At 47.5% G+C, this 16,822-nt stretch overlaps 1 protein-coding gene across 1 annotated transcript in view; it reads left to right on the top strand.

The window, feature by feature from the left end:
* Window positions 1-14,090, top strand: part of LOC130522374 (kalirin-like) — a 72,625-nt gene extending 58,535 nt beyond the window's left edge. The window contains 28 exon segments of the mRNA XM_057026703.1: window positions 1,017-1,223; window positions 1,365-1,441; window positions 1,601-1,747; window positions 2,340-2,458; window positions 2,534-2,600; window positions 2,865-2,968; window positions 3,048-3,117; window positions 3,203-3,289; window positions 3,400-3,492; window positions 3,810-3,860; window positions 3,942-4,019; window positions 4,096-4,281; window positions 4,359-4,530; window positions 4,612-4,823; window positions 5,496-5,660; window positions 5,662-5,783; window positions 7,812-7,974; window positions 9,017-9,076; window positions 9,230-9,257; window positions 9,354-9,516; window positions 9,589-9,710; window positions 9,791-9,922; window positions 9,999-10,160; window positions 10,262-10,340; window positions 10,429-10,480; window positions 10,583-10,731; window positions 10,820-10,958; window positions 11,029-14,090. Coding sequence (XP_056882683.1) covers window positions 1,017-1,223; window positions 1,365-1,441; window positions 1,601-1,747; window positions 2,340-2,458; window positions 2,534-2,600; window positions 2,865-2,968; window positions 3,048-3,117; window positions 3,203-3,289; window positions 3,400-3,492; window positions 3,810-3,860; window positions 3,942-4,019; window positions 4,096-4,281; window positions 4,359-4,530; window positions 4,612-4,823; window positions 5,496-5,660; window positions 5,662-5,783; window positions 7,812-7,974; window positions 9,017-9,076; window positions 9,230-9,257; window positions 9,354-9,516; window positions 9,589-9,710; window positions 9,791-9,922; window positions 9,999-10,160; window positions 10,262-10,340; window positions 10,429-10,480; window positions 10,583-10,731; window positions 10,820-10,958; window positions 11,029-11,586 — 3,764 coding nt within the window. The 3' untranslated portion in view covers window positions 11,587-14,090.
* Window positions 14,091-16,822: the final 2,732 nt, after the last annotated feature.

Genomic DNA, 16,822 nt, shown 5'->3' on the forward strand with positions numbered 1-16,822 from the left:
TTGTTGTTTTTCATCTGTATCTGAAACACTGTGCCTCACAAGATGATTTTCTCTCTCAGTACTGATTACTTTTCACTAATTAAGGGCTAACATTCAGTCATAAATAAGGAATTCTGCTGTTCTCGGAGCCGTCCGAGGTGAACTGCAGTGAATTCAAAGCGTTCCTCGGGCATCACATGAGCAGGAATACCTGAGAGCCTGTTGTGTCTGCCAGTGACTATCCCAAAAAGACAGAAAAAGAAATCATCTGGTTCTCAGTAAAGACTCCAAGCACATGCTTCTGAGCCATTACAGAAATATTACACAGGCCTGCAAAGCATTTAAGAAGCAGCAATACAGAAGGAGCAGCGTGGGTACCTTTTACCAGAACCTGAACCTTCTAATACAAGTCATCTGATCACTTGTAAATTAGCTGATACAAGCTGACTTTAATCATCAAACAGGAAGTGGAACCACACTTAAAACAACTACTACTATAAGATTAAAAGTTATTGTTTGAACTGAGAAATTAACATCTCTGACATTAAAAATACTGGAACCTTTGCATGAACTTCTGTAGACCATCTGGAGGCCCTAGACCACATGTGTCAAACTCAGTCCTCGAGGGCCACGATCCTGCCGGGTTTTCTGTCCTACCAGGCTGAAAATGCATCCAGTGGGATAGAAAACCCGGCAGGATCGTGGCCCTCGATGGACCAGATGGAAGGCCTTCTAAAGAGACTCAACCCCAACGTGGAAGGACTCTTGGAATCTCCTCTTTCTTTTCTGAAAGTGGAGTCTATTCTAGCTGAATTCTTGAGTATTCTAACCAATACCAAGTAACCTAAAGCTGCATCTTTTGAGCGAGATGTGCACTTTTGGGCCTATCAGGATTTATCAGTTTGGAACCACAGCACAGGAGCTTTGATGGGAACCATCCCTCCATACTCTGAACGGCTGTCTGTTAATGACATCACCAGTGGGGCGCTTCGGAGAATGACTCCCGATTAAACATGAATCTCTGTCGTATGTTTCAGAGAACTATCCTGTCGGCGGCTCTGACGGGAAGACGGAGTCGGTGGCGAACCTGCAGCCGCAGCCATCGCTCAGCTCTCTGCACTCCAGCTCTCCTGGTCCCAAACGCTCTGGAAACACTCTGAGGAAATGGCTGACCAGTCCTGTCCGGCGCCTCAGCCAGGGCAGCTCCGTCAAGAAGCTTCCCAACAACAAGCAGAAGAAGACTGGTGAGGCCTGACGCAGCGGCAGCAAACCAAACCCAAGGGTCGTAAAAGACTCTTCAGGAGCTGCTACATTTCAAGCATTCTTCAGTCCAGCAGAGTTACAAATGAGTTGCACACATGAGTAATGAGTTGCCTGGTTGACAGGAACCGGAAGAGAAGAAAGCAGGAAGAGCATTGACCTGGGACAGCCCGACCTTCCGCAGGATGACATCATCGACGAGGTGAGCAGCATGACGGTAGCTCTTTCCTCATTCACAGGTCTGCTCTTTTTGAAAAGGTAGATTTCTGTTTAGCCGTCAGGTCAGCTGTGGCCTCCTCACAGTGAAACTGGAAGTAAAGTAAGTGGTTGGCAAACACTCCTCTACTTTTGTCTCTTTCAGAGGGTCATCAGTAAGGATGGCAACATCCTGTCCAAGGCTCCGTCTGGGATGCAGAGTGGCGGGGAGGAAGAGCAGGACGAGGAGGCTCACACCCCGTTACCTCCTCCCATGGAGATCATCAAAGACCCCTCAGCTCAGGATGAAAAGGTAGGACGGGGGCGTTAGCCTGCTTTAGCTGCCCTGTTGCCTTCCTCTGCTAGCCCACGGCTCCTTTCACATCTGGTCTCACACTTTCTGGAATAATCCTTCTAACACACCTGATGCTTTTGATCCTGCCCTCCTCTTCCTCTCTCAGTCTTCATCCTTGCTAACATCCATGCAGTCTTCCTCTGAGGTGCCCAGCGCTGCCGAGCTGGTTAGCGCCATAGAAAAACTGGTTAAAACCAAGATGGTGAGTCTGGTTTAAGTATAGACCACAGCTGTGGTCCAGAAAACAGTCAGTTTGTTTTGGTTGCATTACCTGCATGGAAAACTTTTTCCTCTGTTGCCAAAATGAAATACTTGATTTTAAAATACAAAATAACAACCTGCAGGTGACTTCTATTATATTTATTTCCTGGTGGATTTCTGTCTTCATGCTGAGTTAAACTAATAAAGTCTATAAAAATAGTCCACAGCTCTATTGCTCATGACAAAGGTCTTTAATGTAATAAAACCATTCGGTGCATTTGAATATCTTTGTTTTTCCCCCTTGTGGTGCAATAAATATGTGATTTTTGACCTCATCTTCTCTCGGCAGACTCTGGAACCAGGAGCGTATCCCGGCTTCACCTCTCTCTCCCCCCCAGAGCAGACCACCCCTGTCCAGCCCCGAAACCCTGAGCTGGAGCAGAGAGCCAAAGCCATGAGAGGGAGAATGTGAGTGTTGCCGTTACTGCACCAGCTCCCTGCATTTGCCGCCACTACATTCGTGTCCTCCCTCCTTCTGCTCAGGTTTGTTCTCAACGAGCTCATTCAGACGGAGAAAGATTACGTCAAAGACCTCGGCATCGTGGTGGAGGTGAGACACCGTCCAGAGTGAGACTAAACCAGGAAAAACAAAGTAATGACAGGCAGCTGGTGATAATGGGTGATCAAGATTAACCTCAATAAAGGAGACAATAAAAGATAAAAATAGATGGAAACTAAGCACCAAATAAAACGTGTCCTAGCAAATTGAACATACATAGTTTACACACACATTTCTCAATCTTGGCTGATGTTTTTGCATCAAGAACTTTGTTAGCATGAATGCTTGTCTGACCTGTTCACCTTGATCCTGCAGGGCTTCATGAAGAGGATCGAGGAAAAAGGCGTCCCTGACGACATGAAAGGAAAAGACAAAATCGTCTTCGGGAACATCCACCAGATCTACGACTGGCACAGAGAGTGGGTTGACGATCCACTTCCTGAAGGCTGAGAGAAACGGCCGCCGCACGTGCTAACGTCTGTCTCCCGAACATTTCAGGTTCTTCGTTGGCGAGTTGGAGAAATGTCTGGATGACCACGAGCACCTCCCGGAGCTCTTCATCAAACACGTGAGTGCACCGCTCCTCAGGGCGCTGCCGATGGCGTCATATTTGAAAGATCCACCTGTGATCTGCTGTTTCCTGCGTGTTCCAGGAGAGAAGACTCCACATGTATGTGATTTACTGTCAGAATAAACCCAAGTCAGAGTTCATCGTAGCGGAATACGACACTTACTTTGATGTGAGTCGACCTTTAAATTGTTCGATATCGTTCAATAAAAGCCTGAAAATGTGCTCGTATCATTCCATGAAATAGGAGCAGCTCATTTAATAATGCACTTTGTCCTTCAGGGAATCCAGCAGGACATCCAGTCTAGGCTGACTATAAGTGACTTTCTGATTAAACCAATTCAAAGAATCACCAAATACCAGCTGCTGCTCAAGGTAACAAACACCTCTATTCTTAAATCGGCCACATGCAAAAGTCTAATAAACTGAGGGATCCTGAAGTCAACGTTCTAACGCCAACCCTCATGATGTTGTCCAGCTTTGACCTTGTGAACTGTTGTAGCACTGATCTTTAGAGAAACACGCTCAAGAATGTTGCAAATGTTGATTCTTTGTGGCCAAAAATGGAAGCAACAGTTCAAAAGAAGCGGACCCGGTTGGTGATTTGGGAGAATAGTCTTTATTTAAAGAGCGTCAGATGAACAGAAGAGTAAGGTGAACTGTTCTTAAAAATAGTTTAATGTTCTCCTCAGGACTTCCTGAAGTTCAGCTCCAAGGCAGGAATGGACTGTGAACAAATCGAGGTAAATCCCGACATTGTTTTCAGGATGGAATGAGTCTTAAACGAGCGCACGTGCGACCGCGTAACTGTCTGTCTCCTGCAGAAAGCCGTAGATTTGATGTCTCAGGTCCCTAAACTGTGTAACGACATGATGAATTTGGGCCGGCTGCAGGGATACGAGGTACGTCCCTGACGTAGGAGCTGACCCTTTACTGAGAGATTTAAAACCTGACTGATCATCTCTAATGCATCCGCAGGGCAAACTGACCAGTCAGGGCAAACTGCTGCAGCAGGAGACCTTCTTTGTAACAGAGCAGGACGCCGGCGTCCTGTCCCGCTCCAAAGAGCGGCGGGTCTTCCTCTTTGAGCAGATCGTGATTTTCAGCGAGCTGCTCAGGAAAGGCTCGTCCACTCCGGGATACCAGTTCAAGAAGAGCATTAAGGTACAAAATGTTTAGGAATGCACATTTTACATGAATCCTGTTGTATTGCCATGATGCTGGAAGTTTGTCCCTGGCAGGTGTCCTACCTGGGCCTGGAGGACAGCGTGGATAACGATCCGTGTAAGTTCGTCCTGTCGTGTCGCGGCTCCTCGGAGCGTTTCACCCTGCAGGCCGCCAACGTGGACATCAAGCAGGTCTGGGTGCGACACATTCAGGTGCTCCTGGACGACCAGAACAAGTTCCTCTATGGTGAGAAGACGCAGTCGGAGCTCAGCCATCTTTGTCAGGACACGCTGGGAGTGTTACTGTTGGCTCTGTGTGTGACCGTAGCGCTCCAGTCTCCCATCGAGTACCAGAAGGACAAGATCGGAGCAGGAAGCAGCGCCTCATTGACCAGAAACCGTTCGTCCTCCGGGAACCGGCCCACCACGTCCAACCGTCCATCCTCAGCAGTCGGACTCGGCGACAAAGGGACAGAGAGGGGGAGGAGCCAGATGAGGGTGTCCACCTCCAATGGTGGGTCATCCTGTTTCGAGTCCAGGGTGAGTCCCTCCAAAACACGCAGCGCTTTTTTTCACAGCCAGGATCAAGTTTTGAGAAACACGGCCCCAGTTTTCCATCAAAGACAGTTTTAGCTGCTGTTCTTTTTATGGAATTATGGTCTTGAGTGTAAGTTCAGACTGCGGCAGGAGGTTGGGGACGGAGGGCGTGAAGAACTTGATTTCCCCACACGCTGTCCGAGATGTCGCCTGTTCCGTTAAATCCGAGGTGAAGAATCTGGGGCTGTCAATTTCCACATATACGTGCGAGAACGTCGGGTTTTGTCTGATAAAAATAAAGACATTTACAGTATGACAGTAGTGCTGTGGACAGGGTTCCCCCTACTGGCCTGGCAGATTGAGGACAGACCTAATTCAAATGTCTGTGATGGCAGCGGGCGTGAAGAAGATGAGCAGTCGTTTGAAACTGCCAGACAACTGACAGACTGTTGTTTTTGTTTCTCCTCCTCCTCCTCGATCATGACCTCCCTCTGCTCCTCCTCAGGTGTCGGTCCGCTGCAACGGCGTTGCAGCCGTCCGGACCGTGATCCAGCCCCCCTAGACTCGACCATAACCTTGTCCTCAATTGTCCCCATCCTCTCTACCTTTTCCCTTGGTCTCCTCCCCCCTCCCTTTTGTCCTCTTTCCGCCCTCCATCTTTCTGCCGCTCCCCAGGACGGTGACGGCGGCTGTAACGGCGTCTCCTCCTCCACCATGAGGGTCATCGAAGGCTACTCGGCACTCAAAGAAAACGAGATCTGCGTCGCTCAGGGTGAGACGGTCCAGATCCTGGCCACTAACCAGCAGAACATGTACCTGGTTTACCGGCCGGCCGGCCATTGACTCGCCGGCTGCCGAGGGCTGGGTGCCAGGGCGCGTCTTGGGCCCACTCGCCAAGTCCATAAAAGACTCCTCGTCCACGACATCTTTCTCGGCAGCAGTGGCCGATGCCAACAACATCAAGTAAGTCCTCGTGCCCAACCAGCACTTCTTTATCTGCAGCCTGACGCACGAAACCCAAGAGCTCGGATGGAAGAGTTTTGGACAAAACTACCTGTTTTTGTTTTGTAGTTTTTTACAGTTCAGTTCCCACTGCCCTCCTAACTCCCCTTGGATGTCTTTTTTTTTTTTGTATTTTAACTTATGCCTTCTTCTTCACGAGTAAAAGGTACCGAACTGCCACCCCGCCGCCCATCAAGCTGCTGCGGTTTGTTTTTTGGGCCACTGACGCTTGATGGTTTTCGTGGATTTCAAACAGACACACGTAGTTTTAGAAATCAGAACAGGTTTTGAGGAATTATCCTGCAGAAATAAACTGGACAAAACATCCTGTATGTTTTGATCACTCTGGGAAGCAGAGAGGAAAATCGTTGACGTGCATGTGGAGCTAAAACCGGACACTTATTTCAGTTTCTAACACCCTGTTTTTCTTTTCTTGTTTTTGTATATTTTGGGGTTTTTTTAAAATTGTTTTTTAAAAGAAAAGCACACCTGGAGTCTTCAGGTGAACTAGGCCCTGTTCTCCGCACAGGAGAAGATTTATTTTGTTGTCTGTGGCAATCTTTACAGAAATTTCTCTTTATTTTTCTTTTTTTTCTGTTTTGTTAATTATTTTTATTTTACAGCATTTCTTTTCCTTCCTGTTTTGTTAATGTCAGCAATTCACTGTACGAAGAGACTTTTGTTTTTATTCCAACTATGGCTCTATAACATTCCTGTTGGGGGGGGGAGATCCCTTTTTGCACTATTTAAGAAAATTAAAGTCAGACTGTGCAATATGTTGCATTCATCAGCGACAGTCAACCCTGTACTGTTGGTAGACTAATAATGATTTAAAATGTATTTTAAATATGTAAGATAAATCTTTTGGACTTGAGCACGAGTTAGCAAAGCAACCCGCCGCTGACGTTGTTCTGCAGTAGACTGAAGATGATTGACACTTTGTAGTTTTTAATATTTGTAAATAAACTACGACGGCAAATGTGAAACCAAACGGCCTGCTGACGTCTGTGTGCCATAATTTTCTATTTCTTTTAAAAGTCGGAGGAAGCACAAACGGGGCCGAAAATGAAGTTTCTCGTGGCAAACTTTAACGCAGCGGCTTCCCAGAGCAACGTGTACAAACGCTCGTCCGTCTGTGTGCTTATTTTTGAGCTTTTTGTACCTGTTGTTGACTTCAGTGGGATTTGTTTTTTGATGTATTTGTTTTCAGTTTTTACTAACCTTCTGGTTTGACTCTCCACATAACGTGACACCAAATGAAGTTTGTTTTATAAAAGACATAATTTTAAAAATGAATCAGCCATCTTAAATTCTATGGTGCTGGAAAAAAACAACTTTTGACACCTTAAATAAAGCAGCATTGGGATTTGTTACTGAAGGTGCAGCTGTTACCGTTACCATGGTGCTCTCCTCTTTTTTCTGGCTCAATAAAGTCAGTCTTTCTCTCATTCTGTCCTCTCCTGTAACTTTCTGGACCAGAATATCTGTACAGACATGCTAAGAAAATGAGGGGAATATAAAGCTCAGGAGGCAACAAAAACCTAATATATGTGACGAGAAAACAATAACTAATATTAATATTTCCATTTAAAAAAGACCAAAACTAAAAAATAAACATCATTAAACATACAAAAGATGCTGCAGGATTGGGACTCTATAGTTCTGCTGTAATTTTTTTTTTCTGCATTGTCTGCTAAAATTGGTCAAAATTAACATTAGCAGATGCTAATACACACCAACACTGGCTAATAGAGAAAACAATGCCTAAAGGGGCTTCAAATGGTCAGAGAAATGCAAATCATCATCTCATCATACAAGAAACTTCAGCAAGTTGGGCCAAATTAATTAAGATGCCACATAAAACTGTTGTTCTTTAACAATTGCAGTTAATGTTGAGGAGCACCTGAGAGCCGCGTCGCGGCGGCACCTAGCTGCACAGCTTCTCTCTGATTGGCCGGTTGATGTTTCTGTCGTTCCTGTACCGTACAGGAAGTCTCTCTCGTGGAACACGCTGCGTGCCAGGAAGCGGGCTGAGGGTAAGGATGGCTCCTCGCTGGCGCTCAGGGGCCAAGAGAACGGCCTCCTCCGTAAACCCAAAGAAACCACACCCCCTCCCCCGCTCGCCTTGCCACCCACCAGGGCGAAGGGCAAAGTGAGTAGGGCGCACGCCGCTGATGTCGTGTGTGTGTGCCACAAACCCGTCACTTGCCCCTCTTGGTTTTTATTTTTACGTTTGTTCTTAACCTGCATGTGTGTGTACGAACCTTCACACACAGTCGCGGCCGATCGGAGCAACAGTGATTCTCAACCTGTGGCAGTGATTCTCAACTCTGCCTTTTTTGCATATTAGACAAAAAATGTCTAAAGTGGTGTCGCAGCAATAAGGGAACTGCACTAAAGTCTACGAAAGTGTAGGAAAAAAAGCCATTTCCACAGTTTAAAGGTTGAGATCCACTGAAGAGCACGAGATCTGTTTCAATCCTCACCTACGGTCATTTGGAAAATAAAGTCTGATTTTGTTTTTGTGTTTTATGAGTGTGATTTATTTCTCCCTCCTTTGCATGGATAGAAGTAGAACTGAGCGATCTGATTTTTAGTTTGATTTCTTTTAATATTCTAACCAGTTTTCTGTCGTCTAACATTTTGAAGATGTATTTGAAAGGCCGGCGAGATAAGCTCACTGTGTGAGATAAGCACATGTTAAACGAATGTCAAATGCACGTTTCTTAGTTTGATCTGGTAAAAAATAAAGACTGTCAAAGGGAAAACATGTTTAATCTGATGTGGGACCAGTTCTCTCAGACTGGGTTGGATATGTTTCATTAAACTCTACTGTGAGGTTCTAGTTCCCGTAGAACACCTGGACATTTGGGTTCAGGTTTAGCAGCCGGTCGCAGTGGTTGATGCAAACAGAACTGGATATAAAGGAACATGTCCATGCAGGCAGGTTTGGTGTGCTGGTGACCCCTTCAGGGCCTGGAGGATTTTTGAATTTCTTCTGCAGCGGGTCGACGTGGTTTGAACATCCCAGATAGTTTTTCCTCTCCTCTCGCTTCACCCTTTTCTGCTCCTGGGTCGTCATCGTCTCCCATTTTCCTCCTGGTTTCTCTCGTTGCTCCTGTCTTTCTCTGTTAACCCCCCCCCCCCCCTTTCTCTCTGTGCTCCACCTATTTTCCCTCCCAATTCTCCACCAGGAGGTTCATTCTTCAGATGAATCCGACTGCGACGACCTCGACCCAAAGTCGGGGATGGAGGTAAGAAAAAAAGAATCCTCATCCTCAAGCATCAGAATCAACATGGTTCATCATTTTGGAAATAAACATTAAGGGGGCAGCAGAGAAATGTGAGAGGATTATAGAGAGAAAATGAGATTAACCTCTGCTAATCTGACCTCATCTGTCTTGCAGCTACTCAATCCCAACTTTATCCAGGAAGGTAAGAAGCTTGTGAAGTTTTAAACGTGTATAAATGCTACCCTGCCACAAATGTGGGTGGTCCCTAAAGTGGCTTGGGGACTCTTCCTGTGCCCAGTGGCTCCAGAATTCCTCAACCCTCTATCAGATGTGGTGTGTGCGTTTGGGGAGACGGTGGTTCTGGGCTGTAAAGTCTGTGGACGACCCAAACCCTCCGTCACTCTGAAAGGCCCCGATCAGAACCCGGTAACCAGCAGCAGCCGCTTCACCGTAGACATCAGGTAACGAGCAGCCGTGCGTTTTGGTCTGTTCACGCTTTCGGTCACCTGACTCCTCCCCCTTCTTCTCTGCAGAGACACAGGGGACATCCTGTTAAAGATCTGTAACGTGATGCCTCAGGACACTGGCATCTACACCTGCGTCGCCGTTAACGACCATGGCTCCGCCTCCTCCTCTGCCTCCATTAAAGTGCAAGGTTTTACACCTAGTCCAGTAGATTTGTGATTGAGGCCTTTTGGTTCCCTCTGAAGCAGCTCTGGCTTCTCCCTCCTGCAGGTATCCCAGCAGCCCCTGGGAGGCCCGTGGCCCAGGAGGCCAGCAGCTCAGCGGTGATGGTCCACTGGGCACCTCCAGCTTCATCTACTCACTGTGCTGTCAGCAACTATTCTGTGGAGTACAGACAGGAGGGTGTGTGTGTGCGCATGTGTGTGTGTGTGTGTTTTCTGCAAAAAGGTGGCAACATATTGGACTTTTTTCTCCTCAGACTCGTTGCTCTGGCAACAGGTGGCCAGCAGCAGAGAGGAGTGTGTTCAGATCGACGCTCTCATCCCCGGAGGTCACTACCAGTTCAGAGTGCGAGCGTCCAACCCCTGGGGTGTGGGCCCGCCCTCCGAGCCTTCCAACATGGTGACGCTGTCCAGCAGTAGTAAGTCCCAAACAAGTTCATGTTTATTTACTGTGGCATTCTCTATGTGGTCAACGTGTTGTGCTGGTTAATTAATAACCGGCGCTGCTTCTCGTGTCCAGATTCCGGCTTTGATGGAACCGGAATTCAGTGGAAAGAAAACTTTGAGGCGACGTTCACAGAGCTGTGTGAGATCGGAAGGTAAGCTGCTGGGACTCAGCGGTTCTGTGAGGCGTCGTTCTGTTTGGCCTCACGTTTGTTTGTTGTTTCTGCTTTTTTCTCCCAAAAGGGGACGCTTTTCAGTGGTGAAAAAATGCCTCAACAAGTCCACAAAGAAAGAGGTCAGCATCCAACATGTTCCCCACAGACGTTAAAGGAAGTTAACTGAAGTCTTTGTTGAAATGTCTTGGGTTTGCTCTGTTGTTTCTGCTTCCCTCACAAAGGTTGCGGTTAAATTCGTGAGTAAGAAGATGCAGAAGAAGGAGCAGGTGGCTCAGGAGGCTGACGTCCTGCTGCACGTGCAGAACCACCAGCTGGTGGCGCTGTTGGACACATATGAGTCTCCCACAGCTCTGATGCTGGTCCTGGAGCTGTAAGTCCAAACACTTTTCTCTATAAGATGGATCTTGTGGTATGAGTTTGGATGTAACTTAACCATCTTCTGCTTGCACGTGTGTTAGGTTGGAGGACGGCCGCCTGTTGGACTACCTGGTCGCCCACGATGAGCTGATGGAGGAGAAGGTGTCGTTCTTCATCAGAGAAATCCTGGAGGCTTTACAGAACCTCCACACCTGCAGGGTGGCACATCTGGATCTCAAGGTGAGAACTTCACGTGTGATGAGGTCATTCGAGGCACAAGAGCAGGAGCTCAGGTCTGTTTCTCCTGCAGCCCGAGAACATCATGGTGGACCTTCACTCTCCGACACCCTGCATCAAGCTCATCGACCTTGGCGATGCCGTCCAGCTCTCTGTTCACCGCCGCTACGTCCACCTTCTGCTGGGAAACCCGGAGTTTGCTGCGCCCGAGCTCGTCCGTGGGACGCCCGTGTCGGTGGCGACGGATGTGTGGAGCGTGGGCGTGCTGGCTTACGTCATGCTCAGTGGCGTTTCCCCGTTTCTGGATGAATCTCCGGAGGAAACCTGCGTCAACATCTGCCGCCTGGACTTCTGCTTCCCGGACGAATACTTCCGTGACGTGAGCCAGGCGGCGAGGGATTTCGTGTCCTCGCTGCTGCAGCAGGACCCCAGGAAGAGGCCAAGCGCCACAGCCTGTCTGCAGCACCCCTGGGTGGGTCGTGGGGGAGCGCACGGTGGGGAGTACTCCAAGACCCCCCTGGACACCACACGCCTGGCCACGTTCATTGACCGCAGGAAGCAGCTCCACGATGTGCGGCCTGTCACCAACATCAAAGGCCTAGTGAGCAGCAGCTTGGGCAACACACTGTGATGGAGGCCAGCGGGACCACCAGCACGCACCCCACTAGTGAATCAAGCGTTCCCTTTTTTTCATAGATGGTTTATTGGCGGGAGGTAAAATGGCGCCGGGATCTTTCCCATGGCCACAACTGCAGCTCCAACACTCATCTGCCCCCCCCCCCCCGCCATCGGTTCGCCCAAAGAAATCAGTGGAGGAAAAGAATGCAATTAAAAATATGAAATTAAGCAAACACTGTGAGTAGGCCCGATGGCGCTGTTTATTTTTGTAGCTGTTTATTTTTCCAGGGACAGATGATATACGGAGGAATCCCAGTGAGTTAAGCTCACTCACCTGAGCGGCAGAATTGAACCACAGACTGTATAAAAAGTACTGACATTGTTTTACGAAGGACTTCGGCTGGGTTGTTTTAGTGATTTAGTGTTTATCCTGTATATATTCCATATGTTCTTCTCATCGGTGTGGTGATGCGATGATGTCATTGTGTACGATGGCTCCCACTCTGGATATTTTGGACTCACTCTTGGACCATGGAAGGAATTGGAGGTTTTTATTTATACAGTTAATATATTATTTATGAGCTGAACCTGTGAAATTTCTCTTTTTTTTTAACTTTCAAACATGAGAAACAACAGGATTTATCCTCAACACTGCTGGTTTCCCCTTCTCGACTTGCCTCCAGTCAACCTGTGATATAAACCATCAACGTTTATTTCCTTTTTGGACCAGCTGCACTTAAGCTCGCTATCACATTGGGGGTACACTTTAGTGTTCTTAGTTACCGAATGTGGATTTCTTTTTCAGAACTAAACCTGAAACTGTATTTGCACTGGTGACGTCGCTCATCTGCACTAAGTGGAGTCGACAGACTATAATTAAGCTGGAGTAAAGCAAACTCGCACGAGTCGTGAAGCCACTGGAACTTACGTCAAATCAAAAGGTTTTGGGTTGGCATGGACGACTGGACCTGATACTTTGTTCCTGAACATGGAAAAAAAAAATGGCACCATGCTGGCTAAAATCCTTTCTGTACACGTAAGATTTGTTAGCGTCACTGTTTACAGATATGTCTGAAACCACTGAAGTAGTTTACAAAAATAAAACAGAAATAATAGAGTAATCAGGGACCTCCTGCTAGTTCCGACCAGGGATAGCTTAGATATCAGGTTAGTATTATCTGTGGTGTTTAAAGGTGGTAAACAAAAGATGAAAGACCAGAGCGCTCCTCAAGGTAGGGCATCAGCCGTTATGGCGCCCCCTGGTGGCTGACTGCTATAATAGGCCAAACAGAAACAGAAGTGCTCTACAAAAAATGTTCTTTTTAGTATTTCTTACGACGTTGATGTAGGTTAGAGTGCTTGCTAATCAAACCATTATTTGACACCTTAAAACTAGCTGAAACTATTGCTTGTAAATAAGGGGCGGACAAGTTGCTGCGGCTCCACTCGGAACGTGGCGATTGGTCGTCCTCGTTTGTCACTATTTCAAAAGTCGGTCAGCCGAGCTGCTCATATTTCATCTGGCTTGTGAAGAAATTAGATTCCACTGATGCTCTTGTTTGTACTGCTGAATGTAAGTTCCTGTAGAATGTGCTTTGCCATCACAAGTGCTGTTCTCTGCTTCCACAGCGCCCCCTTCTGGACCGTATGCCTCCCTGACCCATGCAAGCATTTAGCAAAACCACAGTAGTAAGCATTTAGTGTTCGACACCTGCAGGTTCTGCAAGAGCGACATCTGCTGATGTGTACAGTCAATCATGTCTTTGTTGGTGTAGCTGAGATGTTTCTTTTAAGTGCTAATGGTCACACCCCCCCACCCCGAGACATTGGGTCAGTCATCCTGGGGCTTTGCAAAGTCTGGAGACTGAACACCGATACTCGTGCGTTCCTCGTGTACTCACCCTTAGACTCACTGAAAATTCTGCACCTCGTTTGCTGGATAGGGCTGGGGATAAAACCTGGTCGTCCATTTCCATATCGGAGCCTTAAACTTAGGATTTTCTTTTTTTCTTAATAACAAAGCATTTTTTATAGTGTCAAATAAGATGCTGGAGATTTGCCAACGTCAATCAGATGAACACAGCTGGGATGACGTGTCGCCAGTGTCTGTTTTCATAGCAAAGTTAATGAAGTTGGTGCTAACGTTAGCTTCTGTTGTACCCTCTCCTGGCCTACGCTGCACCTACCATTTAATGTTAAAAGCTAATGTGCTAAAAATTAGGCAGAAGGTTTAAAACCCTGATGTTCACGTGACACTAATGCTAGCGAGTGCTTTTCTCTACAGTAGTGCTTTGATGCTTCTAGTTTTATTTTCCACTTTCCACTATGTTTCCACTTCACTCACACCGGCTGAGATCAGTGGTGCTCCTGATATTTGTGTTCTGCCTGTACAGAGGCAACTCTGTGAACAAGTACATTCACAGTCCGGATGGTTGCCGTGGATATGTGGGTTGCTATGGAAAAAAACAGTCTGAGTTGGCAAGAACTCAAAACAAAAATAAATGTACATGTTCTGAATTCAGCGTTTTCCTTCTACCAAAGATGAGTTTTAGTCTTCAGATGTACGGTGCAATGTACAATCGCCTTCGAAATTCTTCACTTCAATCTGAAAAGATTCCATCTTTACAGGCTCTTCCCGATCCCTTCGGCTGTGCTGCCATGTCTCCTCTCCTCTCCTCTCCTCTCCTCTCCTCTCCTCTCCTCTCCTCTCCTCTCCTCTCCTCCTCTCCTCTCCTCTCCTTCTCCTCTCCTCTCCTCCCTCTCTCCTCTCCTCTCCTCTCCTCCCTCCTCTCCTCTCCTCTCCTCTCCTCTCCTCTCCTCTCCTCTCCTCCCTTCTCCTCTCCTCTCCTCCCCTCCTCTCCTCTCCTCCTCCTCCCTTCTCCTCTCCTCTCCTCTCCCCTCCCCTCCCCTCCTCTCTTCTCCTCTCCTCTCCTCTCCTCTCCTCTCCTCTCCTCCTTCTCCTCTCCTCTCCTCTCCTCTCCTCTCCTCTCCTCTCCTCCCTTCTCCTCTCCTCTCCCTCCTCCTCCTCTCCTCTCCTCTCCTCTCCTCTCCTCTCCTCTCCTCCCTCTCTCCTCTCCTCTCTCCTCTCCTCCTCTCCTCTCCTCTCCTCTCCTCTCCTCTCCTCTCCTCTCCTCTCTCCTCCCCTCTCCCCTCCCCTCCTCTCCTCTCCTCCTCCTCTCCTCTCCTCTCCTCCCTCCTCTCCTCTCCTCTTCTCTCCTCTCCTCTCCTCCTTCTCCTCTCCTCCCTCCTCTCCTCTCCTCTCTCCCCTCCTCTCCTCTCCCTCCTCTCCTCTCCTCTCTCCTCCTCTCCTCTCCCCTCCTCTCTCCTCTCCTCTCCTCCTCTCCTCTCCTCTCCTCCTCCTCTCCCCTCCTCTCCTCTCCTCCCTCTCCTCTCCTCTCCTCCCTCTCCTCTCCTCCTCCTCTCCTCTCCTCTTCCTCTCCTCTCCTCTCCCCTTCCCCTCCCCTCCCCTCCCCTCCTCTCCTCTCCTCTCTCCTGCAGTCCCATGATTCATCTGTTGTAAATGGAGCCCTCCACCCTGTCCGTGCTGACTCCTGCCTCTGTAAATGTGCAGCTTTGTTCATGTTATGCTCTTCCTCCATTCAGCCTGTTCATTTGTTACTCTTTACTAATAAAGAACATGCTTGTTTGTACTTTTCCTCTTCCTTCTTTCCTTCTCTGTCATTTGAAAGTGGAGGCACTGGGAGCCAGTTTAATTTATTCACTAGCTGAAATCTATTGAGTTTGTGGATATTGTAGATATCACACATGTTTCTGATGACTTTTGGCCCATTTACGGAGCTGAGTGAGATTAGAGTTAAACACATTCACATGTTTCGACTTTTGAGATGGATTTAAACACTCACATAAAGAGCCAAAAGGGTTTCACGTCCTAAAAATGTTAATTGTGTTCATTCCAGTAGTAGCTGACATTCAATACAAACTGCTTACTGCAGCCACTTTAACTCAAAGCAGAAAACACACGTGTGTGTGTGTGTGTGTGTGTGTGTGTGTGTGTGTGTGTGTGTGTGTGTGTGTGTTGTGTGTGTGTGTGTGTGTGTGTGTGTGTGGTGAAAAGGCAACGCCGCGGGTCGACTACATGAGCTGTTTTCCAGTAATCCCACTGTGGGGAAGGCTGCTGTTTTCTGCAGGTGAATTTTTTTCCCAACATAAAACCAGGAGGTGACTTACACAGCAGCTATGGATGGAAGAGGAGGAAGAGGAGGAGCTGTGAATGTCGAGGTGCGTTCATGACACTCATGTCACATTACAGGCCTAACATCACCGAGGTCGAATCAGAAACAAGTGCCAGGCGACACGCTTTAGCTCATATTTTCACATTTACGTGACGTCCATTGAGGCATTTTCTATGGTTTAATTCCGCTGATTTCAAGTCCAAATCATGTGATGCCTCAGCTGATTCCCTGCTTTACATTCATTTGGCAGAACTGATCAAATTAATTTCAACTGCTCTGACCTTCAGCTGGTCAAACACATTCACGAGATTGGTCGTAAAGGTTTCGCCTTTTTATCTTATCCCCTTAAAGGTCTTATTTTTCCGATTTTACCGCTCTCTTCCTGACCTTCCCTTTATCTGCTCAGATGCAACAGACGTCGGCTCCCACCCCTCCTTTGCCATCTGTCTGGCAAGGATTTGGGAGGAAGGTTAGACTGTTGCTGCCACATGTTTGGCCCAAAGGTTCTCCGGCTCTGCAGGTTCTTGTGCTGCTGTGTGTTGGACTGTTGCTGGCCGAACGGCTAGTTAATGTGCTTGTGCCTGTTTACTCTAAGAATATCGGTAAGTACCTAAAGCAAACCCAAATTGCAGATAATTTCGCTTAGTATTTATACAATAGAGAAATTGTGACGTAGAGAAAACAGCGCGCCCCGTCTCCGCAGCCTGCAGTTCACAGACACGCCTGTAGAGGGCAGCATGTTCAAGTGTTTTAAAAGGGTGACCCTCCCAAACTTTGATTCTGCATCTAATATTATTGGTTGAGATTCATGAGAGTGAAATGAAAGTTCAAAAGAAGAGATTTTGTGGTGTTAGTAGCTCACAGGTTCCTGCACCTTTTGACTGCTGATTCATCTCACCTGGTTACGTAACACACCATTTATCCTTTGCTGTCCTTGGCCCCTTCCAGTAGACTTAACAGGTTTTTGTGGGGATAATTACTGCTTTTTAGCAGCTCTGCGTGATGCATTGTAGCATGCTGCTCTAGTTAACACACTTCCTCCCCATCCAAATAACT

The sequence above is a fragment of the Takifugu flavidus genome, chromosome 1 (assembly GCF_003711565.1).
Source record: "Takifugu flavidus isolate HTHZ2018 chromosome 1, ASM371156v2, whole genome shotgun sequence".
NCBI lineage: Eukaryota > Metazoa > Chordata > Actinopteri > Tetraodontiformes > Tetraodontidae > Takifugu > Takifugu flavidus.